The sequence below is a fragment of the Drosophila biarmipes genome, chromosome 2R (genome assembly GCF_025231255.1).
Source record: "Drosophila biarmipes strain raj3 chromosome 2R, RU_DBia_V1.1, whole genome shotgun sequence".
In the NCBI taxonomy this organism is placed as follows: domain Eukaryota; kingdom Metazoa; phylum Arthropoda; class Insecta; order Diptera; family Drosophilidae; genus Drosophila; species Drosophila biarmipes.
The window spans coordinates 15,651,045-15,677,548 of NC_066615.1; the positions used below are offsets into that span (position 1 = coordinate 15,651,045).

At 46.5% G+C, this 26,504-nt stretch overlaps 4 protein-coding genes across 8 annotated transcripts; 1 reads left to right on the forward strand and 3 right to left on the reverse strand.

The window, feature by feature from the left end:
• Positions 1-853: 853 nt before the first annotated feature.
• LOC108036612 (serine proteinase stubble) lies at positions 854-7,355 on the reverse strand. Of its 4 annotated transcripts, none has more exons than XM_017112875.3 (6): positions 6,901-7,355; positions 5,124-5,303; positions 2,421-2,942; positions 2,030-2,207; positions 1,389-1,767; positions 854-1,328 (listed from the first exon to the last, which is right to left on the reverse strand). In XM_017112875.3, exons 1-6 carry the CDS (start codon positions 7,076-7,078, stop codon positions 1,113-1,115), a joined length of 1,653 nt encoding a protein of 550 aa, XP_016968364.1. In that variant the 5' UTR covers positions 7,079-7,355; the 3' UTR covers positions 854-1,112. The 4 variants fall into 4 exon arrangements, with proteins under 4 accessions (XP_016968364.1, XP_016968363.1, XP_043947759.1 ...); XM_017112874.3 differs by lacking the exon at positions 6,901-7,355 and adding an exon at positions 5,402-5,928; XM_044091824.2 differs by lacking the exon at positions 2,421-2,942.
• Positions 7,356-8,271: 916 nt separating this feature from the next.
• On the reverse strand, positions 8,272-11,734 carry LOC108036281 (serine proteinase stubble). The gene is made up of 7 exons (XM_050887868.1): positions 11,403-11,734; positions 11,198-11,330; positions 10,842-11,140; positions 9,579-10,098; positions 9,408-9,515; positions 8,525-8,623; positions 8,272-8,472 (listed from the first exon to the last, which is right to left on the reverse strand). Exons 2-7 carry the CDS (start codon positions 11,262-11,264, stop codon positions 8,405-8,407), a joined length of 1,161 nt encoding a protein of 386 aa, XP_050743825.1. The 5' UTR covers positions 11,265-11,330; positions 11,403-11,734; the 3' UTR covers positions 8,272-8,404.
• Positions 11,735-12,812: 1,078 nt separating this feature from the next.
• Positions 12,813-14,207, forward strand: LOC108036289 (uncharacterized). The gene is made up of 4 exons (XM_017112301.3): positions 12,813-13,194; positions 13,254-13,339; positions 13,709-13,859; positions 13,916-14,207. Exons 1-4 carry the CDS (start codon positions 12,936-12,938, stop codon positions 14,086-14,088), a joined length of 669 nt encoding a protein of 222 aa, XP_016967790.1. The 5' UTR covers positions 12,813-12,935; the 3' UTR covers positions 14,089-14,207.
• On the reverse strand, positions 14,204-26,109 carry LOC108036629 (uncharacterized). 2 transcript variants are annotated; one of them, XM_017112900.3, is made up of 9 exons: positions 25,973-26,109; positions 25,407-25,458; positions 17,293-19,389; positions 16,808-16,938; positions 16,350-16,580; positions 15,462-15,573; positions 15,154-15,407; positions 14,798-15,091; positions 14,204-14,731 (listed from the first exon to the last, which is right to left on the reverse strand). In XM_017112900.3, the coding sequence occupies exons 3-9, from the start codon at positions 18,732-18,734 to the stop codon at positions 14,616-14,618; spliced, it is 2,580 nt and encodes an 859-aa protein (XP_016968389.3). In that variant the 5' UTR covers positions 18,735-19,389; positions 25,407-25,458; positions 25,973-26,109; the 3' UTR covers positions 14,204-14,615. The 2 variants fall into 2 exon arrangements, with proteins under 2 accessions (XP_016968389.3, XP_016968391.3); XM_017112902.3 differs by lacking the exon at positions 16,350-16,580.
• Between the last annotated feature and the right edge of the window lie 395 nt (positions 26,110-26,504).

Consider the following 26,504-nt stretch of genomic DNA (forward strand, 5'->3'; position numbering starts at 1 on the left):
GGATGCTAAGAGCGCAGATACGGATACAGAGATACAACTGGCCAGAGAGAGCTGCTGATAAGCTCCTTCATTAACCACCGATCCGGGGTTCCAGGTCTCTCCCCCTGATTGTGTGTTATTGAATCCACATGATGCCCCCTGATGATATTGGTTAGTGGCCAGCGGAAGTCGGGCTCATTAGGAATTCAGCTCGCGATCGGCACTCCGCATGTGGCACCTGTTGCATGGACCCAGTTACTCAATCCCGAGAGTTTGAACCTGCCAACCTATCTCGGCCCAAAAAGATATCTCTGTTTGTAGTTCGTGTCTTCTGTGCCTTTGTGGCTGATGTTTGCTGCCTGTGTTTCTTGTTTGCCCAGCAAGATAAACACAGATTCCGATCTATTTCGAAATAATTTGTTTGACATGGTTAGATACTGTCTGAAAGTAGGCAATGCATTTTTTTACTTCTGTAACATATACTTTTTGGCGCCGCCAGGAAAAGTGTATTAAAAACCGTTTTTGTAGAGCATACTTTTGGGTAGTAACGAAAATTCGTAGTAAAATCCTTTAATGTAAATATTTAAACTTAATTATAAATCCATTAAAGTCCTTTGCCTGAATATTCTTGTGCAGTATTTTTGGGAACATTAGTATCCGAATTATCGAAGAAGTAAGTTAGACCGCGAATTATCAGGATTTTGAGGGATTAACCAAAAATCATTTCTCTGGATATCATTGTGTATATTAGAAAAAATCTCATCAATACCGTTATCGCCTGCAAATTGAAAAACTCGGTTAAAATTGTAATACTCTTTATTTGTATTTTAAAATAAAATTAAGATTATATGTATAAACGTAATTAAAAGTGGATCTCAAATGTAGGAATCTTCGTCGAGCAGTGTATAATAAATATAGAAAACCTAATTCGAGTGCGTGTAATGCAATGAGAAACGAATGAAGGGCGAGGGATCGACCAAAGTGAGTTGATTGAGGGCGGGGATCCCTGGGAGATGGAATATGGGTGAAATAAATACAAGGCCTAGACCTTGGTCTTACACACTAGCAACCCCGAGTCGTAGAGGAATCACATGGCCTGGCTAACGGGATGCATCTCCGTGCTGCAGTGGCTCCTACGCGTTGTCATTGGCCATGACCTTGTTGATCCAGGGCACGAAGCGCTGGATGTTGGTGTAGACGCCGGGCAGGTGCTCCCGCCCGCAGCCGATGCCCCAGGACACGAGTCCGATCAAGGTCTTGCGGCCGTCCATGGTCAGCGTAAGCGGCCCGCCGCTGTCGCCCTGGCAGGAGTCACGTCCGCCATCCTTGTAGCCGGCGCACAAGAAGACCTGGAAGGCAGAAATCCATCAATATATGTATTTTAAAAAACCAGACCCTTGATAACTCACATCATGGATGGCCTCGCGTCTTCCGGCTGCGCGGAACCATCGCTGGCAGCGATCATTGGAGATCACCTCCACATCCACCTCTTGGAGCACCGAAGGCACTGTGCTCTGCCCATGCCGGGTTCGCCCCCACCCAGCCACTGTGGCCATTTTCCCTGTCAGTTTTGTGGATGAGGGCGGCAGGCAGACGGGAATGATGTGCTGCTTGTAGACCACATTCCTATCCAAACGGATCAGGGCTACGTCGTTCTTGAAGTCGGCGGGATTGTAGTGCGGATGCACCTCCTTCCTCTCAATGCCGTACTCCTCGTGGTTCAGACGCTCCTCCTGGCCACGCACATCCCATTCGCCCAGGCGAATCTTCATGTTGGAGTTGGTGGTGCTGAAAGGGAATTAGGTATCAGTACGTTATTTATTGGGGGTGTCGCACAAATCTTTAAGTATTCCAAATAACGTTTAAATGTTATTCAGTGGTCTAAAAGTATGCAACAATATATTTTACGCTCAGGAATGCCACGAATTCATTTAAAGTTATGACTTATTTTAATTTACTGCATACTTTTAGACACCTAAAAATAAGATCTAAGAGTAATTTTCAAACATTCATGATTTGTATGACCCCATTATTTGTCCGTTCCACTTACGTGGCCACACAATGTGCCGCAGTGACCACCCATCGATTGGAGATCAATGCACCACCGCAGCTGAGCTTTCTAGTGAGGAATCCACTCTTAATAAGAGCCACCTGCCAGGGATGGGAGCCAAAGCCCGTGGAGTGGCCTCCTACAATGCGATTGGATCGGGTGTAAACTTCGCCGCAGCCTGTGGATAAAGAAATGAACCAATTATAATAAAGATAACTTCATAGAAACCCCTAAAAACACCATAGAAAGTTAAGAAAAGAGCTACAGAATCTAGGAGAGCTAAGTGAGTGGTGACAGAGTGGGTGACAGTGGTGTGGTGCAGCTTAAAGGAAAACCCATTGCATGGTGGTGCCAGAGAAGAGAGAGTGTGTTGTAGAGTGTAGCTTTGTACCGGGCACTGGACGATAGCTGGCATCGTGGTAGCCACCACTCTGGTACTCCTCCGCTGCCTCGCCAGCGTTCAAATCCAAGACATTGCCCACCGCAAAGGCCTGGGCATTGGGCAGTGGTTCGTGCGGTGGTGGTGGTGCTCCAGACGAGTCCAACGGCTGTGGGGACTCGGCATCGAAGAAGCTGTCCAGGTGGTTGGTGATGCCACTGACGGAGCCCAAGTGGCCACCGCTCTCGTGCTCCCAGCTGTTCAGGCTGGAGGAGGAGGAAGGTCGGGTTGATCCTCCAATGGATCCGCCTGGCTTGTAGGGATTGGAACCGCTGTAGAGGGTGGGTCGCTTGGTGCCGTAGTAGCTGCTGCTGGGGTAAGCCGGTCGTGCGGAGGAGGACGCCGTGGACGAGGTGGATGGGGCCGCTGACAGGCCGTTGCCACCGTGGTGGTGGTTTTGGTGCAGGTGGTGCTGCGGCTTGTTGGCGTTCGCCGCCAGGTCGGGGTAAATGTCATGCAAGTGTATTATGTCGCCTGTGTGTGAGAATCGTGATTCAGGATGATGGTCTGATGGTCAAAGACAACCCGGGTCGGTGTCAGACTTTCCCCCAAAAAGTGGCCGACCGGCAATCATAATAAAAAGTAAGACCCCAGACACGATTGCGATTATGTCAGTTGGCCCAGAGACTGGTCAGTCAGGCCATTAAGACAAAGACTGGGTGTTTCGCACGTAATTCAAACCAATCCGAAAGCCATTTTGGGGGAGACACACAGAACGGCGTCATCGTCAAGACTTGATTAACACTTTCGAGGAGTTCGGCCCGATTCAACAAGTATGTCGTAACTTTGGCTCTGTGATTTTTCCCACATTTGAAAGCAAACAAAATAATAAAACCTCTCGGGGGGACTTTGAAACAAAGAAAGAAAACCAAAAATTTCACTTTTAAATGCGAAAACGTTCACCTTCGTTTATTTCCGCAAGTGAGTTTTGCCTATTTCGGGGTTGACTCCGCATTTCGGCTTTATCATTGTCGCCAGGCGGCTTGGGAAAACTTCACACATGAACTACCAAAGAAAGCACGCAGAACCCACTTCTTTGCGGGCTTCGGGGAAATGTTCAACCGAAAAGTGGGGAAAAAACTCTCAAAATTAAGTTAAATTGCGGTAAAAGAAAAGGTTGCAGCCCCGAGATTGATGTGCGTCCGCAAGGCGGCGGTGGAAAACAAAATTTTCCACCAAGAATTATTCATAACATGTTGTAATGCCTGGTTATTGTTCAGGTTTGCTTTTATGTTGGTAACGTGAGGGCAGAAGTCTAGAAAACTAAACAGAGCACAACAAAATAGCTGCGGCACAGCTGAGGAGGGAAAACAGCAACTCGAACTAGCCAAATAAACAAACTTCGTGGGCCATGCGTGTGTGGCATAATATATAGTCAGTGGCCTGCGGTTCTCCTAGGTCTTCTAGCTGCAGCTATTGCCGAATTGGTAATTGCATCCACCGCGATTACGATACAACCAATGCACTTGATGCCGAACCAATTGATCCATAAACCAGCGAATTCTCTGTTCAGCTTGGTTTTTGGAATGTGAACGTATGAACATCAGTTCAAAAGTGGGTAAGTGGAATCAACTAACGATTGTCCAGTTTTAATTATCGTTTTAAAAGCGGAATGCCGCTCTTCTACATTAAGGTTCTGCTTCTAGGTATTTCCCAGTGTTTTTTGGGTCAAGATGAAAGAATACTTAGTCTAACCAAAACACAATGTCCAATTAAATCAAACCCCTCGTAAATTATTTCTGGAAGATCACAGCTTTGTGATAAAAAGTAACTTTAGCCTGTTCCGGTTTTCTTTTTTGAGTATACCACTCGAATTCCATTTGAACAACATTTTTAGTTGTCCAAAAAATATTTTTCTTTGAACAGCAAATGAAATAATTATCTTAGCTTACTTAAATCAACAGTTAATTAAAACAACGATTGTTCTAAAATAACTAAAATAACTTCTAATGAAAACTACTAAATCTTCATTAAGTTAAGCATGCGAAGAAGAAAAGAGCCTTAATAGTTTATACCAATGAATTTTAATTTTAAAAGGTTTCAAAAATACAATGATAGTGGCTTGGTTATTATTTAAAAACTTAATGCATTTAACTTTTTGAATAGAAAATCGAGTTTTTTGTCAACTTGCACATGTTTGGGATTTTTGAATACATGAAATATCTTTAAGCTCATCTTTATATTGAATTTGGTTTGTTTTGAATGGTAAGCACCTTTAAATATAGGATATTCAGATATATCAATAAGAAGTTATTGTACTTAATTAAAGGTCTATGTAAGCTGGAGAAGTTTTAGTTATCTTGGGACTAACTATCCCAATCCTCTAACCTATGATAAAGTTTCCCCAAAGTATATGGCGCCATATTCAAACATGTAGTGTACCTATCCACTTGGAAAAGCTAGTTCTGCGCTATTTATTTGTATTTCCCCGGACAAGGCCCAAAGGCTCTTGCTCGTGTGCTGGCGAGCAGGGCAATTTGTTGTCATTTTCGAAATGCAGGCTAATTTATAGCTCTATTATACGAAACCGAGTTGCATAACTCAAAGCGCAGCAATTTGCAATTGCCAGGGAATGGCGCGGGAAAAGCAGGAGGCGAAATGTCTTTCAGAATCAACTGTCTGGGATTTCGGTAACCGGGGGATGGGGATACTCACTCGTGTTGTTCACCGGGGCGGCATGCGGACTCTCCTCGGCGTCGAGGTCTTTGTCCACGCAACATGACCAGATCATGCCGCCGGAGCAGAGATCCAGCGGCTTGCCGCCGCCCAAGACACATGAGATGGACAGGCCGCACTCGAACTTGTGGCCACGAAAGCGGCACGACTGCGGTATCACTGCAAAGACAGGGGCGGTGGGGTAAAAGAATTAGTGAGGGGGTCAGATGGGGGTGAGTTTGGTTCTGAGTCAAGTCAAATTGGTCGCTTCTAAGTACTTCGGGAAAGCATCTCCATCACGCTGTTCTCGCCATAGTATCCGGTGCCACTTCTGCGCGACAGGGCGTCCAGGATGAGCATGTCGTGCTCCTGCTGGGCACTGGGATAGCCCAGCCCAACTGCTCCTCTGGGGGCTGCCAAGAGGGCTAGGGACACTAGGAAGCCCAACCGCAGCCAGGTGTCCTTGGAGTGCCTGGGCAGTGGCAGCATGGCAAGTGAAAAGATGGTACTCAAAGGGGGGTGGCTCCGCGCGCACTTTCACTTTCGATTGGGGGGTAGTTGCACTTTCGCTTTCTTGGCTTATGATTGATTTTTGGAGTCGGAGCCCGAGCTGCTCTGGCTGTCCTGCCACTAGTTCACCAAGGATTTCACTTTCAATTTCATTTGGCGCTTCACGCATGCGCAGTTTCGCCGCTCCGAAAAAAGAAAATCGTAATCTTCGCTTCACTTTTATGCCCCTGGAATTATCTTTCTTTACGCATGCGCACACAGTCTTTGGGGGAGCGAGAGCAAGCGGAAAGGCGACCGCGCGTCGGGAAAATCGGCTCAGAACTAAGCCAACTTTTTGTGGTAGCCAGGCCAAAAGCCGAGCTGCGAGCTCCGAAAGACAGCCGAAGACCCGAAGAGATTTCCAGAGAGAGGGATTTCAGGCATTTCACTTGTAGAGCAACTTTATTCGATCGAAACAGAGCCGCGCCGTGTTGCCGGCCAGCCGGCAACATGTTTCCAAGCCGAGCTCCACTTCAATTGGGCTTTTGTTTCTTTTTGTCTTTAGGTTTTTTTGGCCAAGGTTTCTGCTTACATAAAAGGCCAGAGCGGGCCAAACCGAAATCAAAACCAAAAGCCAAATAATCTATAATCTTTGGGAAAATGGCCGAATCACGGCGATTGCTGTTAACACTTTCGAATGCGGCGAGTGTGCAATTGAAGTTAATTGCAGTTGATTTTCCTGTCTGTGTGTATCGGTATCTGGAAACACTTTTGCTTTCGGCTCCGGCTCGTACTCGTATTACATATATCCGTGGCGGCAGCAGCTGCCATTGAACTTGTGCAGCCGCCACACACACACTCTACACTCGGTGGTCTTTTGGTATTTGATTTATCATATTTCGCCCGGCTGGCCAGCGCTTTAATAGTCATTCACAGTTGGCCGAAAAACGCGGGCTTTCTTTTGGGATCTACATCTCGCAGCTCGGTGCCTTTATGTTAATGTGCAATCACCTTAAGCTTAATTGGCTTTCGTGTCTTTCTTTTTGGAAAGTCCAATTAAACAAGATGAATTGGCTGCCCAAGAACGGAATGTTAAACTTTCGCCGCGGGACCAAGCCCGATTTTCTCCCTTCTTTCGAACTGCCTGCGAAAATGACAGCGAAGATCAAGGTTAAGCAAGGCGTGTTAACTAATATGCAAATTGGGCCAGGCGAAACGAAAGACTTAGGCAACGAACTCGATTTGACTTGACCGCGGTGGAGGGGCAGCTCTGCGCTCAAATACTCACAGTCCAGCTCATCGAAGAACTTGGCCTCCTTGGGCAGCTCCTTATCAATGGCCTGCTTCAGCTCCGGCGGTATCACCTCGTTGTAAACCGCATTGTAGTTGCTGTGGCCGGCGGCAGCGGCAGCAGTTGCAATTGCAGTTGCAGTTGCAAGCAGCAACATCAGCAGTTGCTGCGGCATTTTGCAATACTTTCGTTGTTGCTTACACTTTACACTGCTGTCACTGATTTCTGCAATTGTGTTTCACTTAATTCACGTAGCGGCGCGAGTTTTTGATTGAATAATCGCACCTCGTTTGCATAGCAGGTCGCTTGGGTTGGGAGTGAGCGGCCCAGTAAGTGGAATTAAGTTCACGATTTTCTCCTTTCCGCGGTTTTGCCAATAGTCCAGCGTGTATCTTTAATATTTTTCACTCCGTTTCTTGCTGCGATATGGCAGCAGTTCGCGAACAGTGTGCCGTCGCGTCGAAACACTTAATAAACAGTTGGCTGACAAATTCAAAATCAAAATGCCATCAACACCACCGACTGCCTGGCTGGTGAGCGGTACGCAGCGAGCCGAGCACCGACTATTGAGTAATAGTCACCAAAGAGAGGGGGCCAGGCCAGCAAGCCAACAAGCCAGCAAGCCAAGAGAAAAGCCAAGTTAAGACGCCGAGAGACCCGCATTGAAAACGAAAGTGGCCAAGACAACGAGTTTTGTCGCTCAACTGGCAACTGGCAATTGCATGTTGCTATTGTCGCCATGACTAACATCCAATTTCTTTGCCCACCAGCTCCTCTCCCACTCCCAAGCCGCTCCGAAGAGGAAGTCGCGTTTTCCCCCCCTCCCAAAACACACAAATTGGTGTTTTAGCAAAACCAACAATTGCCGTACAAATTGCAGCCGGAAAATCCCCACTCACCAGCATCGAGCTGCCTCTCAAGCGTGACATTTACTTTCGGGCCAAAGAAGCTTTCGAGCCAATGATTATTAACCATTCGATGACACACATTTCGGTTTCATTGCCACCGCCCACAGAGATGTAGGTATCTAGATACTTTCCCACTCGCTGCAGCAGCCGCAACTGCACTGCGCAACAGCGTTGGGCAACGGAAAAGCAGCCTGCCTGGGCCTAATGTGCCTAATGTACAAATTACCGCCTGGCAGTTAGGGATTGTGCCATTTGTGGCAGCCCACCAAATAGGCCAGCGCCAGTGACATAACCCAACAAGAGGCTCGTTTGTTTGGGCCGCCTGGTTTTCTCTTTCTTGGCGGCGGGTGGCAGTCGGCGTTTGGCTTTCGGCTTTCGGCTTTCAAGGTCGTGCGGTTAGCAACCCACTTCCCCAAATGGCAAACGCAATTACACTTAGCTAATTGTATTGTTTATTAAATCTAATAAATATTGCGTCTCTGGCGGAGGATTGCACATTTACATTGCCTAATGCTACGAGCCGTAAACTAATGAGATGGGTTGCATTGCCAAAGGTTCGGAGGGGATGCCCAGGGTCGTCAGCGCGCTGCTGGCTATAGCTCGTTGCGGCTCACCACTTCCTGGATCCACCGCACCGTCTTCTGGACGTTGTGATAGATGCCTGCAAAATGGGATAATATAGTAGATGTTTTTGGACGGCTTCCGAGCCCCACCTGGCTGATGATCTACTCCGCAGCCAAAGCCCGCGCTGGTTATGCCCACGAGCACAAAGCGTCCGCGCTCCTTGATCACCAGCGGACCTCCAGAGTCTCCTGAAAAATAGAATGCAAATATGTCCTTATTCAAAAACAAGATGATTCACTAAAATACAATTTGTATGTGAATGATATTGAAACATGGGATGTGAAATCAACCGATGTCTAATTATTTAAAAAAGTGAAGCGTTGTAACATTGAATCAATTTTACAGTCAAGAATTTATTTTATTTTAAAATGTTAAGGTACTTTGATGCCTGTGTTGTTCTATCGTTAGGTTTCTGTGATGTGATTTCAACACTAGATTAATTTACTATGAACTTGACTTTTATTGATAGTATTGCTTTTCCAATATTTAGAGCACACGGTTCACGATATCATTTGTTTAAAATTGTTTCAAATAAAAGTTAAAGTTTTGTGAAATAGGAGAGTCAGGGTGGAATGTCCCATAACATAGAGCATAAAAATGATTAATAATTATTTAATCATTTTTTTATAGAAGTAGGTAGGAAACAGTTTTTCGAAATTATGGGCAGTTATACTAACTCATAAAAAGCAGATAGTAATGATATAAAGTAAAAAATAAATAGTTTCGAAAACATCATTATATTTTCTACAACACAAACTCAAAACGAACAATCATTTAAATAGTCAAGCACATTAAATTTACTATCAAGTTTTAAAGAGAAGCCTAAAAGTATGCATTGATATTTGATTTCAGCTAGTAGCTTGTTTTAAAGGTCTTAGTTAAACTATATAGCGAGAACATTTTTTGCAGTTGTCCCTAGAAGCTATAAGGCTTTAGCTACCCTTTATATAGAACACTGCATGATTAACTCACCCAAACACGCATCCATGTGGCCATCGGAATGGCCGGCACAGAACATTTCCGCCTTGATCTCCACACTGATCTGCTTGCTCTCGTGCCAGCGGATGCAGTCCAAGGTGGCTGAAATATAAAAAAATAAATAAGATTGAATGTGGAAAAATCAGACCAACCATCTCCACTCACTGATGATGGGAACACTGGCCACCTGCAGCATGTTGGTGCCGGCGTGGCCCATGTGCGCCTCTGTCTTGCCCCACCCGGCGATCAGACCCTTCCGCCCGATCAGCCGGATGGGGTACTGCGGCAGGCAGATGGGCAGGATGTGCTCCGTGAAGGCCGTGGGCTGGGCCAGCTTGAGCAGGGCCAGGTCGTAGCGGTCCGGCTGGGTCATGCGGAAGTTGAAGCGGGGGTGGATGATCTTCTGCAGCACACTGTGCTTCTCCACGGGCAGCGGCTCGTGGATGTGGCCCAGATCCTGGGTGTCCAGCTCCCCCAGATAGACGGTGATGTCCGACAGCTGGGCCTGCTGGATGCAGTGGGCGGCGGTGGCCACCATGTTGGCCGAGATGAGCACTCCGCCGCACTGGTACTCCGCGATGCGGATGTGCGCCTGCCACGGGTACTCGGCGAACTGCGCCGGACGACCGCCGATGATGCGCTTCTGCAGCGTGTTCTGCGCCGTTCGCGGGAGTCCACACTCAGGCTGAAAAACAATTTTAAAAAATGTTAAATAAATGAAAAATGCAATGAATGTGGTTCAAGGCATTTAAAGTTGTCCTAAACTTTTATAAGAGTTCCTCCAAATTAATTAACTATGCGAAGGCTTGCCGAAGCAAAAACTTTCCTATTAATGGGGACCTTAAATTGGCTTACCGATAAAACCAAGTTTATAACTTTTGATTTTCACCTTGGCACTTATTACTTTAATAGTTTTCGTCTTTCTGACGCACAACAAAAATAAGGTCAATATCAATTTGATTTTATAATTGAATTTTGTAATACACATTTTCATGCTAAAAATTTTTAATTGGCATTCAAAATTAACATACTGGGTTTAATTTGAGTTTCTATTTCTTCTCACTTGTTTATGCAAAAAATAACGTGATTTTTTCAATGAATTTGTATGTACAATATTATTCGTTCTGTGACATATTATCTCTTCCAAATATAATACAGATTCTTTAGCTAAAATCTAAAAATATTGCCTCTCGAAAGTGTAATTGTCATTGGTTTACGAGTATGTTTCTTTGTCGCCTACTTTAATGATATCAAGTATTCTGGGCACATAACTCCAGCCAATAAAGTAGTATATACCCCTGGGAAAGGCGTGTCTCCGTCCCTATTCTAACCAACTTTAATTGGGAAAATCCTGCCCGTCTGTCAAGTGAAATTGCTCAATTATCCCGCTCTGCGGTTGCAACGGCTCAATTATGGCTCCCGACCCACCTTGAGATTGAGCAGCTCGTTGTCGTCACGTCGGCGCAGCATGATCCGCTTGGGCAGGCTGTTGAGACTGAGCTTCAGCTGGCCGTAGTCCACGAGATTGGCCAGCGGGGAGGCGGAGTGGTGCAGGTGGTGCTGGCTCTGCGGATCGGCGACGCAGCAGCTGAAGAGCCACTTGTTGCTGCCACATCCCTTGGCGTGCTTGCCGCCTTGCAGCCAGCAGGAGAAGCTCAGCTTGCAGGGCCACACGCCGCTCTGGTGGACGCACTCCGCGGGCACGCCCAGCAGAGTGTTGAGAATATCTGGCGGGGATTGGGGCGATTACGGTTGCAATTTCCAATCAATATACAAATACTCACTGGCCTGGCTGGGGCCGAAGTGGCACAGGAGCAGCAGGACCACGCACAGCCACAGCAGCGGCTGCATCTTGAAGTTCTGTATTCGAGGTCGCAATTCGCACCTGACTTCACCTCATCGGAACGGGCTACAACGCTTTGGTTGCCAATGAAAGCATGACAGTTTCTTATTCACTTTTTGAGCTGGCTTCTGCCGTTTTCTTCTTACATTTCCTATTATTGCTGCTCCACTTTTACTGCCACCAGAAGATGTGCTGCTCTTTATGGGCCTGGCCCGTCTGGGTGACTCACGGAGCTGCGGAGCTCCACAAGATCTGTGTCCTTGATAGGCGAACAAGTTTCGGGGTCGCTTGCAAATGGCTTTGGTCGGGCTGGATGGCTAATGGACTTTTATATAACCATCATAATGGGAACTGTGCCAATTCGCTGGATGGCACAGTTTTCCATTAGTTTTCCTTTTCCCAGCAGCCACGCACCCGAGTTTTACACATTTTCCGCGATGATGCCGAGAAGTGTTCTGTGAATTGAGAGATGGTGTTATACTATGCCACAACCGCACGCGCCGCTGGCCAAAAGCAAACTAACTTCACGCCATTAGAAAAGCCGCAGCAACAGGTTGATCTTGGTTCTTGTTCGTGTTGCTGCTGTCGCCAGTCAATGTTGCTGCTGAGTGCTGCTGCTGTTGCTGTTGCTGTTGCTGCTACAGTTGCTGCTTGTGATCTTCTTCATCTCTACTAATTATTACGAAATGCTGATGACGCCGCCAGCGGTGCAGGAAATGTTCTCCCAGTCTGTTATAATTATTTTACGCGACATAATTGCAACAACCGCTGCCATCTCTCCATGGAATGGGAGCAATCCGCGGTGTTTTTGGGTTAGGCCACCTAGACAAAGGCGAACCACTAGTCGAAATGGGGGCCACACACTCATTTATGTAACTTTCTAATTTGTCGCCAGCCGGGCGGGGTTTCGGGGGGATTAGCATACTAAATGGGGTTCTTAACTGACACACTCCACAGTATCTCTGGTTGGAAAAGTGAAAACTAACTAACAGGCAACCACTTTGTCATCTCATAATATTTATGGGCCGTATTAATTATGTGTAGGTATTTAATAGGCTTAACTGTAAATGATTATTTGATTGTAAAATTGAACATCTATCTTTATTTTTCATATCAACCCGTTGAATCCCATGACAAATAGTCCCTTTCCGGTATTCTAAAGCCATATTTGGTACAATAATAACATTGAAATTTAACCAACCCCTCAAATAATTCATTAAGTATAACTAAATATATAATATTAAAAACCAGAGAACCAATGGCTAAAACTTAAAAAACTCTTATAAACATTTTCTAGAGTGTTCTGCAGTTTGGATTGGATCTGAAAGTTCTGATAAACTAAAATGATGGTAAAGAAAAGGAGAAAGAAAAAATAATATATTAAATGTGAAATATTTTTTTATATATTTGAGACCACATTTTTAATAAATATTTGTTTATAAATTTGAGACCACATTTTTAATTTGAATGCCCTTACATCTTTTCTTTTAAAACAACATCCAGCAGGCCCTGATGCCCTGATTTCCTGTCCCCTGACAGCTGGTGCCCTGAGTTTCAGTACATCGTTGTTTGTTCTGTTGCAAACACATAGACAGCAACACAGGCAAAGCCCCAAAACGGACTTCCCAAACAGATTCCGGCAAAAAGCACGTTAGGTTGGCTCCCAACGAACGGTAAGAATGGCCCCCAACGATCCATCGCATCCTGGTGGCAAGGCCTCCGCCGTGGCCATGGTCGCCAGCCACACCATCTCGTATGTGCAGTGCCAGAACCTCAAGTACAATGTCATCATCCTCGGCTGGCTGGGCGTGATCATCTCCAGCGTCATCCTGGGCAGCTCCGCCCTGACCATCCACTTGCGACCGGACATCGAGCTGCTGCTCAACCAGTGGCCCCTGAACTCGATCCCGGTTACAGATCAGCAGCTACTGATCAATTGTGAGTGCTACTGGATCTTAGGCCTTTTAATGCGATTAATTTTTAATTCCTGGCCTCAGTGTTGACCATCTTTAGCTCCATTGCCTACGGAATGTCGTTGATCAACATGGGAGTCAGTCTGCTGCTGCTAATAGGTATCGCCCGGGTAAGTCAAATGGAAAGATGGTATCATGGTCATTAAAAAAAGTAAGATTCGTGCCCATTTCCAGTTTAAATGTTTCCTTAAAACACTGTGAAGATGAAAGTCAGATGTAAATACTATTTATTATGAAAGAAAAAGGCATTCACTTTGATATAAACAACATTAACATAAGCTCATAGAGTGCATGCAATAGCGCCCAGTGAAATAACGCCCATATTTTATAATGTTTAACTTGATTTCAATTTGCACATATGTATATATGTTTTTACATTTCTGGATGGTACAAATCCGAACAAGCCTGATAAAGTTATCCCCCTATCACCTCTTAAACGCTTGATTTACCTTGAGCTAAGAGTAATCCCTTCTTCGCAGGACTCAAGTTGCTTGATGTACCCCTGGTTGATCTATCATGGCGTTATTTTTGGCTTCGGCCTTTACTTGGGGGTTTTCTACGCGACCGCAGGCCTGTTCATTGACCTGTCGAGCTTTCTCATGTGTCTTCTGGTGTTCACCCTTGTGCTGGGTAGGTCTCTCGTAGGCGCCTAAGTAAGCCACTCCTAATAGAAGCCCACTGCCCAGTTATTTTTTACAAGATCTACCACGAGGTCTTCACCCTTTTCCGCGTCATGGAGCAGCAGTCGAAGGAGGGGGGCCTGGGCGGGCCTTACTACCAGGATGCGGAGCAAGCATGGACCGCGGCTGGGGTTCCCTATCAGCAGGTCTATCTGCCGCGTCTGCCACTCCAAAAGTAATCTCCACCATACCAACATCCAGACCGCAACTACAACAGCAACGAATATAAAAAACATAGGAAAAGTGACATTTGGACTTCGTTTGTACGATTAATAAACGTTTGACGGGTTCGAATTCATTTCAACATTTGTATAATTTATTTACACACGAAATGTAGTTCATAAATAGCTTTAAAATTACATAACAGCGCATATGACTAAGTAAATTAGAGCGTAATTATCAGATATAATTAATTTATAGGGTTTTAGGGTGTTTGCAAAAATATCGCACACGTGTGTATCTTGCAGACACACACAGCCAATCAATACTAACCGCTAAATTGTACTGCGCTAATTTGTTTGTTAAATTATTATTGTAATTATATATAATATATATTAGGTTTCTTGTGTAACCATAAATTAGGGCGGCGTGGTTCGGAAGCGGAGTCGGGAGCAGAATGAAGTGAGTTATGTACAAAACAATCTGAGGCCCACTTAGCAGGCAGGTGCGAATGCGAATGCGATGAGAATAAGTTAGTGTCGCCCCTCTAGATGTTCATCGTGAGGCCGACGACATAGGATACCCAGTCCACCGTCTTGCTGACGCTGTGATAGATTCCCGGCTGTCCCCGGGACGCACAGGAGTAGCCGGCGGAAACCACACCTGGGGGGATCAATGGTTATAAGTTACAGGAACATCCTGCATATTAGATTTATACACAACACCCACCAATTAGATACCATCGCCCGTTCTTGTCGTGCATCAGGGGTCCTCCGGAGTCGCCCTGGCAGGAGTCCTTGCCCCCGTTGCGGTAACCTGCGCACAGCATCTCCTGGTAGATGACCACGTTGATCCCGTTCTGCCGATGCCAGCGCTCGCAGATCCGGTTCTCGATCACGGGCACATCCACGGCCTGGAGCGTCTTGGGACGCAGCCGGGAGCCCGGATTGAGGGCTCCCCAGCCGGCGGCCCAGCCAAACTTGCCCAGGAAATCCTCGTTCTTCTCCGGCAGGCAAATGGGAGCTGAAAAGATTTATGAAAGCCCTTACTAAATGTACTACTACATCTAAGCCATCGAAACTCACCTATGTGTGGCATAAAGTGCACGGTGCGTTCCAGCGTCAGCACGGAGATGTCGAAGCGGTCCGCCTGTGGCGTGAACTTGAAGTACGGATGCACATCGATCCGCCGGACTCCGAAGGTGTAGGCCGGCAGGGGCTCCACGGCCGAGTTGATCACGTAATCGCCCAGCGTGACATGCACCTGGCGCGGAGTGGCCCTGGCCACACAATGACCGGCGGTGACCACGTGACGCCGCGAGATCAACGAACCTCCACATCTGGGGAATAACATATGAAAACCATGGCTCTCTGAGAGAAATATGTACGCTCACCTGGAGGATCCGATGCGGATGTAGGCCTGCCAGGGAAAGGAACCGAAGCCCGCATCATCGCCGCCCACGATGCGCCGCTGGGCCGTCTGCTTGGCCAGCGAAATGCCGCAGCCTGGAAAAAGTGGAAAAGGAGATGGGTGGTCAAATCAGATGGAACCAGGCACCAGGAGCTCTTGAGGGGAATTTCTGGGATGGGATTAGTGAAGCATTGACAACGGGTTCAGCTGACCACCAAGCAAGCAGTTAGGCGAAAACAAGCAGCTGCAGGGTTCAAGTCAGCTTTCTAGAGTCGAGTTTGGTCGCGTCGAGTCGTCGCATCGTCGCGTGGTCGCATGGTCGCGTCTTAAGGGGATTTGGGGTTTTGGTCTCTGGACTCGCAGCGTAATGCCGTTAAGCTATGTGTAATATATGGCTTAATTATCATTAGCGTGCTGCGGTAATTAACATGCTCATGCCGGGCAATTAAACTTATGTTTCTTTTTTCCCAGCTCCAAGCTCAGCCTTTCTTTCGCCTCCTTGGCGGGTGGCTTTGGTTTTAGTGGCGTGCGTTGTTATAGGCCTCCAAATATCTCCCCGTACAACCAAAATACTATAGGATTGCGGCTTAATTGGGCACTGAAAACTAGCCAAGAGTGTAACAATAACAAATGCGAATTACGAGTGCATAACTACATAACAAAACGAACTACAAAATATACGTAAATTGTTAGAGGTGGCATGCAAATTATTTCTCAACTATTTCATTGAGCGCTTTTTCTTTCTATTTGGTATTTGGGTTTTAGTGTGCACGTGCTTGGAGTTTGATTGAATTTGAATTGGATTTGGTTTTGGATTTGGTTTTGGTTTTGGTTTTGCAGGCTTGCTATCGAGCTGAGGCGCCACACTCACTGGGTTCGTTGTTGACCGGTCCGTAGTTCTTTTGCGGCAGATCGGTGAGATCTACGGCATTGCCGACGAAGTCCGAGCTGCCCAGGTTGGCCGACTTGGCCGTGCGGTGGCAACAGCCGCGCAGCAGTCCGTCGCAGGTGCCCTGAATGAGGCCGCCGGAGAGCCAGCAGCCCAGGAAGAACTCGCACGTGCCGCCCCGGTGCTGGCACTCCGTGTCCGTTGTGATGTCGACTGTCGAATGGGAATCGGAATCGGAGTTGGAGTTGGAGTTGCAATCGCTATGTTCTCGTGTTTGGATTGGACGGTTGGTGGGGATCTGTTCGATCTTAAGGGGGTGTTTCTGTGGTGTGGGGTTACGTGGCCTAGTGCAAGCAGTTGACTGAAGCCCCTTCCTAAGCCCTACCGAAATGCGGGGGAGGAGCAGGTCCCTGGGACGGGCCGGGTGCGCGGCCACTTACCTTTCTCCTTGAACGTGCTCGCCGACTGCGGACTGCTCGTGGCCTCCGAGGCGCTGTCCAGCTCCTGCAGACTGTAGTCGTTGCGCACATCCTGCACGGCGGCCAGCTCGTTGATGCCAAAGTTCTGGTCCCTAATTGGGGTGGACGAGATGAGAGGGTTAGTCTGAGGTCTTAAATAATGGTATCAATAATCTAGCCTATAATGCGGGTACCACAACCGGTAAAATTAAAAAAGGGAATAACGCCAAGCTCGTGCGACGATGATCTTCTCTCCCAATTAAGCAAAAACGTTCTTGAAAGCAAGACGAAAGTGCTCTGAAGTTTGTTTTTGAGATGAAACGATTTTCTTTTAACCTTTTTCAACCATTATTTTAGGTAAAACGGTTTAATTTAAATGGGATGTTTTGGGATATTTATAGATCATATTAAATTAAATATCAATGTAGTGTTAGATACATATTCCCAGATAGATAAGAAGTACTCACCTAAAAGCTATGTTATCGCTGAAGTACACTCCGTTTCCGGAGGGTCCACTGCTGCCAGCTGGACCACTGGGTCCGGTGGTGCCCACATTGTCGCTGGTGGGGAAGACGACCCTCGGACTGCGCGATGACTTGTAGGGATAGTAGCGGCTCTTGCGCGAACCCTGGTACTCACTGGGCCCCACGTACTCCTGGAAGTTCTTCTGCGGTCCAAACTGCCTTACAGGAGCGGGAGGACCAGTCCGGAACTCGGTGTCTCCAAAGTAGAACCCACGCTGTGGTCTCTGTTGCGGCAGGGCGGTGATGGGTCCATTGATGTCCCCAAACTTGGTCACATCATCGCGATAGAGCTTCAATCCATGGGGCTTGGAGTTGCTCACCAGCCCGGGAAACTCAAAGCTGGAGGAGGCCGTGTCCGAGTCGAAGTAGAGCTGACGGGTGTGCCGCGTCTCATGTTGCTCGTACTGAGTGGGTGGCGGACCAGAGGCAGCATCCTCGCTATAAGGCTGGGGCTCATAGCCGCCGGCACTGGTCTCCCCGAAGATGGGATTATCCTCGCGATAGGCCTGCGGATGGAAGGGACTGGCTGGCTTCAGGCTGTAACTGGGGAACTGGAAGCCCACCCGCCGGCTGGTGTTCTCCGGCTCGGCATATTCCAGCTTATCCGTGGAGCTGGCGGCGGCCAGGAGATCACTGCGCTCCGTGCGCTCAGGGTTAAGCTCCAGCTCCAGAGGTTCCTGCTCCGGACTGCCCTGGGTGGCCAGTTCGGCGGCGAACTCATGGGCCACGGCGGCTATTCCTTCGGCTGGAGGTCCCAAAGAGGAGAGCGTGGCATTCCGACTGGGACGCAGCTGGAGGAAGCCTCCTGAGGCTCCAGCGGATCCATTGTCCCCCTCCGTCTGCAGCGGAATGTACATGTAGTTTCGCCTCCTCCCCTGCCTCGTCACATTCTCCGGCATGGTGGGCACCAGCTGCTTGGGCACTGTGATCAGCTCGCTCTGGGGGAGCTCCACAGAGGGAGCAGGTATGATCTCCACCTGCGAATTGGAGGCGGAGTCGGATCTCCTTTGAGCGATGGGGCTGCCCATCTGCCGGGCAGTGCGGTAGGAACCGAAGGACTGCACCACCGTGCCGTCGCTGCGCTGGCGCAGATCCTTGAAGCTGATGTCATCCTGCTGGCTGAAGCTTTGGTAGGGAGCATACAGATTGCGGGCGGTGGAGGGCGTGGTGGCCGCCGCCGTCGCCGCCGCCGTTTGCCAGGGCAGCAGCTGGTGACCGGTCAATAGGGCGGCCGTGGTCACCGCCGTGGTGGGCGTGGCAGCCGAGGGCGTGACCCAGCAGCAGTAGGCAAAGAGACTAGCGGCCAACGCCAGCTGGCTCCATCTCCAGTTGTGGTTGCGTGTGCTGAGGCTACTGCGATTGCTCTTGGTAGTGGCCACTAACATCTTACATCGAGCAGGATGAGCGGCGGTGAGTGGTGGTTGTCTGGTGGTGCTGCTGGTGGTGGTAATGACACTGGCTCCAATTAAGGTGCAGCCGCTCGGCACTTCCTGCTTAGCACCGCCTGAACTTGAACGAATGCCGGCCCAAGAAAAGCTGGTCCGTTTCGCTTTTTTCTTACGCTCCGCTGCCTGCTGGAAAAGTGGATACCGAATGCTGTCAGCTGCGTGCCGCGTTCATTGATCTCCACTCACACACACACACACACACACACACTCCACACTGGTTTTTTTCGGCCTGCTCTTGGGGATTTTCCGATTTTTCCGATCTCTGCGATTTTCCGGCGCGACTCCGACGGCTCTGTTACAATTCAGCTGGATTTGCGGCAATCTGTGTGCCTGCCGCCGATCGCTCAGCTCGTGTGGCAAGTTTCGTTTGCCAGCTTCGATTGGGTGCCGGGATGGGAGCGCGATGGTGATCGGGTTGGTGGGCTGCCTTTAGTTTTGGTGGGTCCAGCGGTTATTGGTCTGTGGTGCTGCTCCAATGGCAATTACGGCAATTGCTGTTGACGCTTTAGCAGCGACGTTTCAAGCGGTCTCTTCGCGTGGTTGCATGCTGCACCGCATCGCGACAACGTCCTCGAATTACTTCCTTAATTGCCTGCAACGGGTAAACAGAAATTCAGAAATTATTATTAACTGAAATGCGATGGTGGCGATAGGCCAGAGACCGGTTTTATTTTGGGCAATTACGAGTGGGTGCGCAGTGTGGGCTGCCAATGCTAAAATGCTTAAATGCGCTTTCGTTTGGCCGGCATAATCTCCGCTTTGCGCATTAAATTCCCATTAATCGCCTAGCAAATTAATTTTAAATCATCAATTTGCGCTAAAAACGAAAAAAAAAAACTTAAAAACTGGTTGCTGCCAGAGGTGCACTTGCCACTGCAACACTACACAAGGCAACACAACACGCGTTTGCGTTTCCTCGGTGGCACAATCCACACACAGCTGGGTTTTTGGGAAACCTGTCGCCGCGATAAAAGCATCTGGGAAAACTGGAAAAACCATCATCAGCAGCTGCCTGCCCGCAGTGTTTTTATTTAATTTCCCTTTTTACTTTTTGCGCATTTTCTGCTTAATTTTTCTACGTTTAACGATAGAAGGAAATGAATGAATGCTGTGAAAAAGCGCAATGAAAGCACATACACGGTGTAGTTCAGTACCCTATGGGGGTATAAGAGGTATATTGGAAATGGGAAGCATACTAATTAGGAAAGTCTGAATTTGAGGAAGAGATTGAGATTTGATGATGACGAATGTTCTAAAGGGTAATGTAATTTTATTTAAAATTGGTAATGATCTTTTGGGAACAAGCTAATCTTTTGAATTGTTCTTTGATAGTACATTTGTTGTTTCACTTGATTACGCAGATTATATTTTCGCCAATATTTTCATTTCTTTTGGCTTATATCATAATAAGGCAACGAATTCCATATACACTTGACGAATTCATAAAAATTAAAAAAAATATATTTTTCATCCCATTTTGCTTTGAGGTTGTCCCATTTGAGAAATCCAAGTTAGAATTTATTTTTTAGCTAAGAATGTTTTTGTTAGATGAGTGCGTTTTGGAGTCGACCAAGCCCAGAACTCCTTGCTAATACGCCTTGAAAGCCATAGCTTGCCAGCTTTTCGCTCTGTGCTCGGCGGCATTGCAGCCAAAGTCGGCGTATTTTCACTTTCATTTCGAGTTCAAGCACCACGAGAGCAGCTGCTCGTCGAACAGTGTCTTGCCTTTTTTGCTTTTAGCCGCGCTGCCAAGCGCTTCCTTTAACTTTTGTGCAAACTTGACATTTTGAACTTGATTTGCGGTGTGCCGGCTAGCGATTTTCCAATGCACCAGGAAGCTGGCTCCCTCGAAACGTGACTCGGCTCATCGACAGCTTTGCATAATGGTTAACACATTTTGCGGACACTTTATGTATAGATGTTGGTTATGAAATATTTTTTGGCGACTCGACTGGTTTTGCCAGCTGCTGCTTTTGCTTTGCTTTCCTTGACGCATCGTGATGCAACCGTGGCCAAACTCAATTTACATTTTGGGCAGTGCATGCTGAGTGCGGGCTAATCCATCCCGTCTCCGACTCCTGGATCGGGTCTGCACTCCACTGACAGCTGCCCCGAGTCGTCATCATCACCATGATCATTATTTTCACCATAATCATGGGCAACAGTGCGTATGCGTGATGCTGCCACATGGAAACGGCCTTGAGTGAAGGACGCCGGAAACTGGCTTTCTGCGGCTCTTTCTCTTTCGCCAGCTCTTGCGCATACTTTACAATCGCTTTGTTGCTCTGCCCGCTTTCAGTTTATTTGTTTTAATTAACAATACTTAGCTGGGGATTTTCTGTAAGGGTCTCCGGAGCTATATATAGCGATCCCTCTGGAGCCCGCCACTTGATTACTTTTGTTTTGGTTTTGCCCTGGCAGTGAAAGTTTTTTTCTGCCGCAAACAATGCGTCGTTCATTTCGTTTCGTTTCGTTTCGTTTCCATTTCGTTGTAAACAAGCGATTTTGTTGCTTTTCTGCTCGTAATTGAGATAAATGCATTTTAAATGCGCCACCGCAGCTGCAGCAACTGGTTGCAGTTGCAATCGCAGTTGCAGTTGAGTCCGAGGTTGCGTATGCAGATGCTCAGTGCATTTTGGGCCGTCGATTGTGCGTCTCAAATGCGAAAGACTTTTCTTTCAGTTATAATTCACGTTAAATGAATTCTCCTCGCAAAAGACCGAAGACAATGGCTAATGCAGCAAACGACAATGGCAATCGCTGCAGCAGCAACATCTGCAACATCAGCAGCTCCAGCCACAATGGCTACACACAAAGGCTCAGCCAAAAGTTGTCATTTGCGTTGTCTCCCGTTTGTCGCCGGCTGATGAGTTGCGCATAAAATAAATGCCAGACAAGCTGCGCGGCCGGCTCAAGGAAATTTTTATGCATTTTGTTGAATTGAGGGAAAATGCCTAAATTATGGAGGAGGGAGACCAGCGCTTGCCTAATAAATTAAACAAAAAAAAACCGAAAGAAGACGCCCGAAATCGCTTTCATGCCAGATCCAAGTTAGCGGCTCCTTAAAAGAAAAGCTGTGAAAACTGCCAGCTGCTAACAATGCCTCTGAACTAATTGTAAACAAAGCTATATTTATTTTCCTTAGCAACATTAATATGCAGAAAAACAGATTACCAAGATAAGAGTGCACTCAAAGCAAGAAAGGCTTTATTTTCTAATAAATTTATGTTTACAAGGTATTAAATTTAAATAAAACACTCTTAAAAAAATAAACTTCAATACGATAATAACTTTTTTGTAAATACTTTTACTTTCCCGATCAAAAAACATCAATAAAGCATGAGAAAATAAAAATAAGTATGGTTCAAGGAGTTAAATACTTAACGAGTCTGTTTCTTAATCCATAAACATAAAATAGTTATAGTTATTTTAATTGTAAAGTAAACATCATAGGCTATTATTTTTCACATAGCAAACATTTACTTTATCTACCCAAAAGACGATCCCAAACAAAATGTTTGCGTTTTCCCCACTTTTCTTTGGTTAAACGTTCGCATTTGTTTAAGCCAGCAATCAAAAGCCAATCACAGCCACCGCAAAATTGATAGCCCCCAATCCACTCCCACTCCCACATTTCGGTGGTTGTCGTCTTGGCCAAAAGTGGAATTAAAATAGATTTGCTCAATTATTTTCAATTGCTGCCATTGCAATTACGAATTGTTTGCACAAGACGACGAAAGGTTAGGCCCATTTGACTTTCCCACCACCCATCGCCCAAGTGGGCCAAGCAGCTGGGCTCGTCTTGGCCAAAAGCTGGGGCTAAATTGAGTTGGAAATCGGTGTCATGCCATTGGCACATTTAGCCCGTCCCAAAAAAAGACAGCGACATATACACATTAGAGCCGCGAGAGTTGGGTAAGGTAAGTGCCGTTGTAAGCCGCAGCCAAGAGTGTTTCAAAATCAATCGTTGGCCGAGAGATGGCACCTGTGACGTCTGCTCGACACACACACACACCAGGTGCTAATTAGCATTCAAAACGCAAGGCTGCTGCGCAATTGTTACGAATGTGTTAAGGCAACACCGGCGGCAGCAGAGTGTTAAGAAGTGGTGCTCGGACCATGGCAACAGCAATAACAAAAACCGATCAGTCTACACACATATTTATATGAACCATCGCATGCAAATCGCACACGTTATAGCCGTGCTGATGATTATGCAATTAGCGCCACTCATACTGCCAAGGAACACACGGCGTATGGGCAATATTAATCAAAAGCCGGTGTGAGCTTCAGGCCGGTCGATTAGATAAGCTTAATAAACTTGCGGAGAATTTCGTGCTAATGACTCGTGGCGTGCTGTAAGACTATATAGCATATACAGAGGGAAATACCCTCTTTTGACCGCAAAAAAACAAAAGACTTAGGCAACAAACTTGAAAATTTATACCAACTGGAAAAGGTGAAATGCTTGCACAAATCAAAGATGCTGCAAGAGGTTTCGGCAGGGAAAATCAACAAAAGTCTCGAGGCACAAACTTGGCCCAAGCGGAGGTGAAGCTCAGCCAATTAATTAGCTGACCCACAGCCAGTAGCCACTGCGGTCACCACCCCCTCAAAAAGCAGAGCGCCCAATTAACAACAACAAGCCCATAAACAAACAACCCGAATGCATAATCAATTGGACTCAAAGGCGAGGAAAGAAAAATGATGAAAACAAAAATTGAGAAATCATTTGCATAAAGCCAGCCACAATGTTCGAGCATTTCGATTGGCTTATGTAAGCCAAGCGTCACAGCAATGCACAAAAGAAGCTAAGAGAGAGAAAAACATTTACATAAAGCATCAAAAAAGAAAATAAAAGCAAGCCAAATGGAGCCAAGAAATCCATGGCCATGGTCACAATTTGGCGGAACTTGTTTTCCAACGCTCGGGTCGTATATTTCGGATTTTATTACATGATGAAAAAGGGTCCCAAAAACCGAACCGGATTTAGGGCCACAACGGCAGCCCCAGAAAATTAAGTAATTTGTGTCGGGCTGCTGGAAAGAAAGTTCTCGGCCACAACAACCGAGCTGGGCTACATACTATACTCGTATATCCATTAATGTGGCACCTTTGGATATATAAAAGTAGTACCATGCTCCAGAGAGCAGGCCCCAGACGAGTTTCTCCGCTTATGCAATAAGCCAGCCCTAAATTGAAAAGGCAAAATAAAATAAAACCACTTCAGGAAAACGAAAAAAAAAAGTAAAGAGATGTTACCAAAAATACAGAAAAAAATAAAGACGGCGTCGGCGTTGCTGATAATGAAGTTCATGTCATACCCATACACACGAGTGTATATTGTGGAGTCAACACAAGACATCGACGGGGCCATAAAAACGTTGCCAAATAATTTCGTGGCTCAAGCTGCAGTTAACCAAATTGAGGCTAAGATGCGCCTCTCTCCCCCTTTTCCCCTCGACTCATTTCCCATTTCGTCTGCCCTTCTTTTACGCACTCTTGTATGTGGCTCAGTATTAATGTTTTCCGGTTTCTTGTTTCTTCCCTTTTTGCATTTCGTTGGCTTTTATTTATTTTATTGGCGACTTGACATGGTTTTCTTTTGTTTCAGCCCTTTCGGGCCAACCTATTTATTATTCCAAGTCGGTGCCGGTTATATAATAATTATCAAGCCGTTAATGTGGAAACACATTGAATAATCGACCGCATTTTGGCATTGTTTAATTGATAATGCGTTTTTTTGGGTCATCAGGCATGTTTTTTGAAGTTCAACTTTGATGTTAAAAATGTTGAGGCACAAATATTGTATTTTAGTTAAGTTTTTAAGGCACTTCGGTTTCGGATTAAGGAAAGTAAAGAAGTTTACAGAACTCTATCAAGACAACTTATGTACTTAATAAAGAGTAAGTATCCCCATATATTTAAAATACTGAAAGATTTTTTGGAAAACTAACCTAACCAATATATTTGCATTACATTATAGCATGACAAATATTTATCTAGAATTGTACACTCCACATGAAATCAATTGTTATAGTAATCAATCAATTAAGAATAACAGACACCTGTCATATTTTTGAGGCAGAAAAGTAATTAAAAAGTAATCAGGACCGGAGGCTTTGTTTCCCAATATTTTCCTGTTTTACCAGCCAGCTTTTCCCACTGATAAATGCCTGACAACGAGCTAATATGGTAGTGGTCCAGCGAATTCTAGTAGACTCCCAAAGTCGAAATGTATATCACTCGCAGGTGTTATACCGAAACCACAACCACTCCCGAACGGGACACCCTGGTGCTTCGAGTGCGGCGGATTATGTGTCCAGGCATTTTGCAAGCATTTAAGCGCAAATACTTTCCACATTTTGCAAGCGACCACGACCACGCCATGAGGTTTGCGTTTTATGCATTTTGCCGAGTGGTAGTATATGGTAAGATTTATTAGATAATGACGCTTTACTTTTGCACCACAGCTGAGCAGTTTCTTTTTTTGCGGTTCGTGAGCCGTGCGCATGTTGCAACGTCCAGGTGATTTAATCGCTGGGAAGCGGCAACATCGATTCGAGAGCCTTACTAAACGAAAGTAATCTGCAAATTTGGTTATCTCACCTCTTGAAATCTGCTGAGAATTAATCCAATTTGATTTTTGGCGCGGCGAACACTATGCGAAACGAGAGAAAGAAATTGTATTAGGCTAGCGATTACAAATTGCTCGCAATTTATGAGGCTGTTTTCGTTGCACTTTTCTTTATTGTTTTGCCGTGTTTTGATTTCGTTTGGTTTGGTTTTGAAGCGAGAGTAATAATGAAAATGAAATGCTTTATTTTTTGCCTTTTTGCTGCTGGCTGATCGGATCAGCAAACAAGCAGAAATATTGTTCAAAGTCGCTCGCAACAACAACGGCGGCTGCGATTGCGACTCCAATTGCAAAATCAAATCACTTTCACTGTCAGGCCAGGCCTAGATCTGCGGCCGAGGGGGAGGCGACTCGGATGGGGGGTATCTTGAAGTTGCAGGCAACTGCAGCCAAATCCACGGCAATCCGTAGCACTCACTCACTCCCTCCCTCTCTTTGCATTTCTTTGTTGGGTGCCACTTTAATTGCAGTTTTTGGCCATATTCCGCCTGGAGTCCTGGGCCTTATCTTAATCCTGCACTCTCACAGTGGCACTTACAGCGGTCGCGATCACAGGTAAATATAATCTATCTGTACAGTGTATTGTACTGCAGATACGAGCGCAATGTACCAAACGAACCGAAGGGGAGCCGAAGTTGAGCCAAGCGAAGCGCGAACACGACCTTCTTGAGCGGAGTCTCAAAGAAGTCTGAACGGTCTGCGCAGGCGCAAAAGCTGAGCGAAGCCGAGCGCGAGCTTTTTGGGCCCGCTGCGCAGTCGCAGTGGCAGTCGCGGCGCCGACGCAGCCCCCAAAAGCGGTACTCGGAAAATCAGCTGTCCGATCGCCCCGCGCCGCCCCTGACCCCAGCGTCGATTAGGCAACAATAAATGCACAGACAAGCGTAAAAGATATGAAAAGGGGCTGGGGACCGGGCCGATCGAGCAGGGAGACGGCGCACTGTAACAGCCACCGCATTGTACAAATAATACAAATTATTGCCTAATGCCGGCAGACGAACGTACACCGAAAATAATATAAATAAATGCCAGATTTCCACAAATCAACGTATTTATTCCTAGGCAAATAGTTA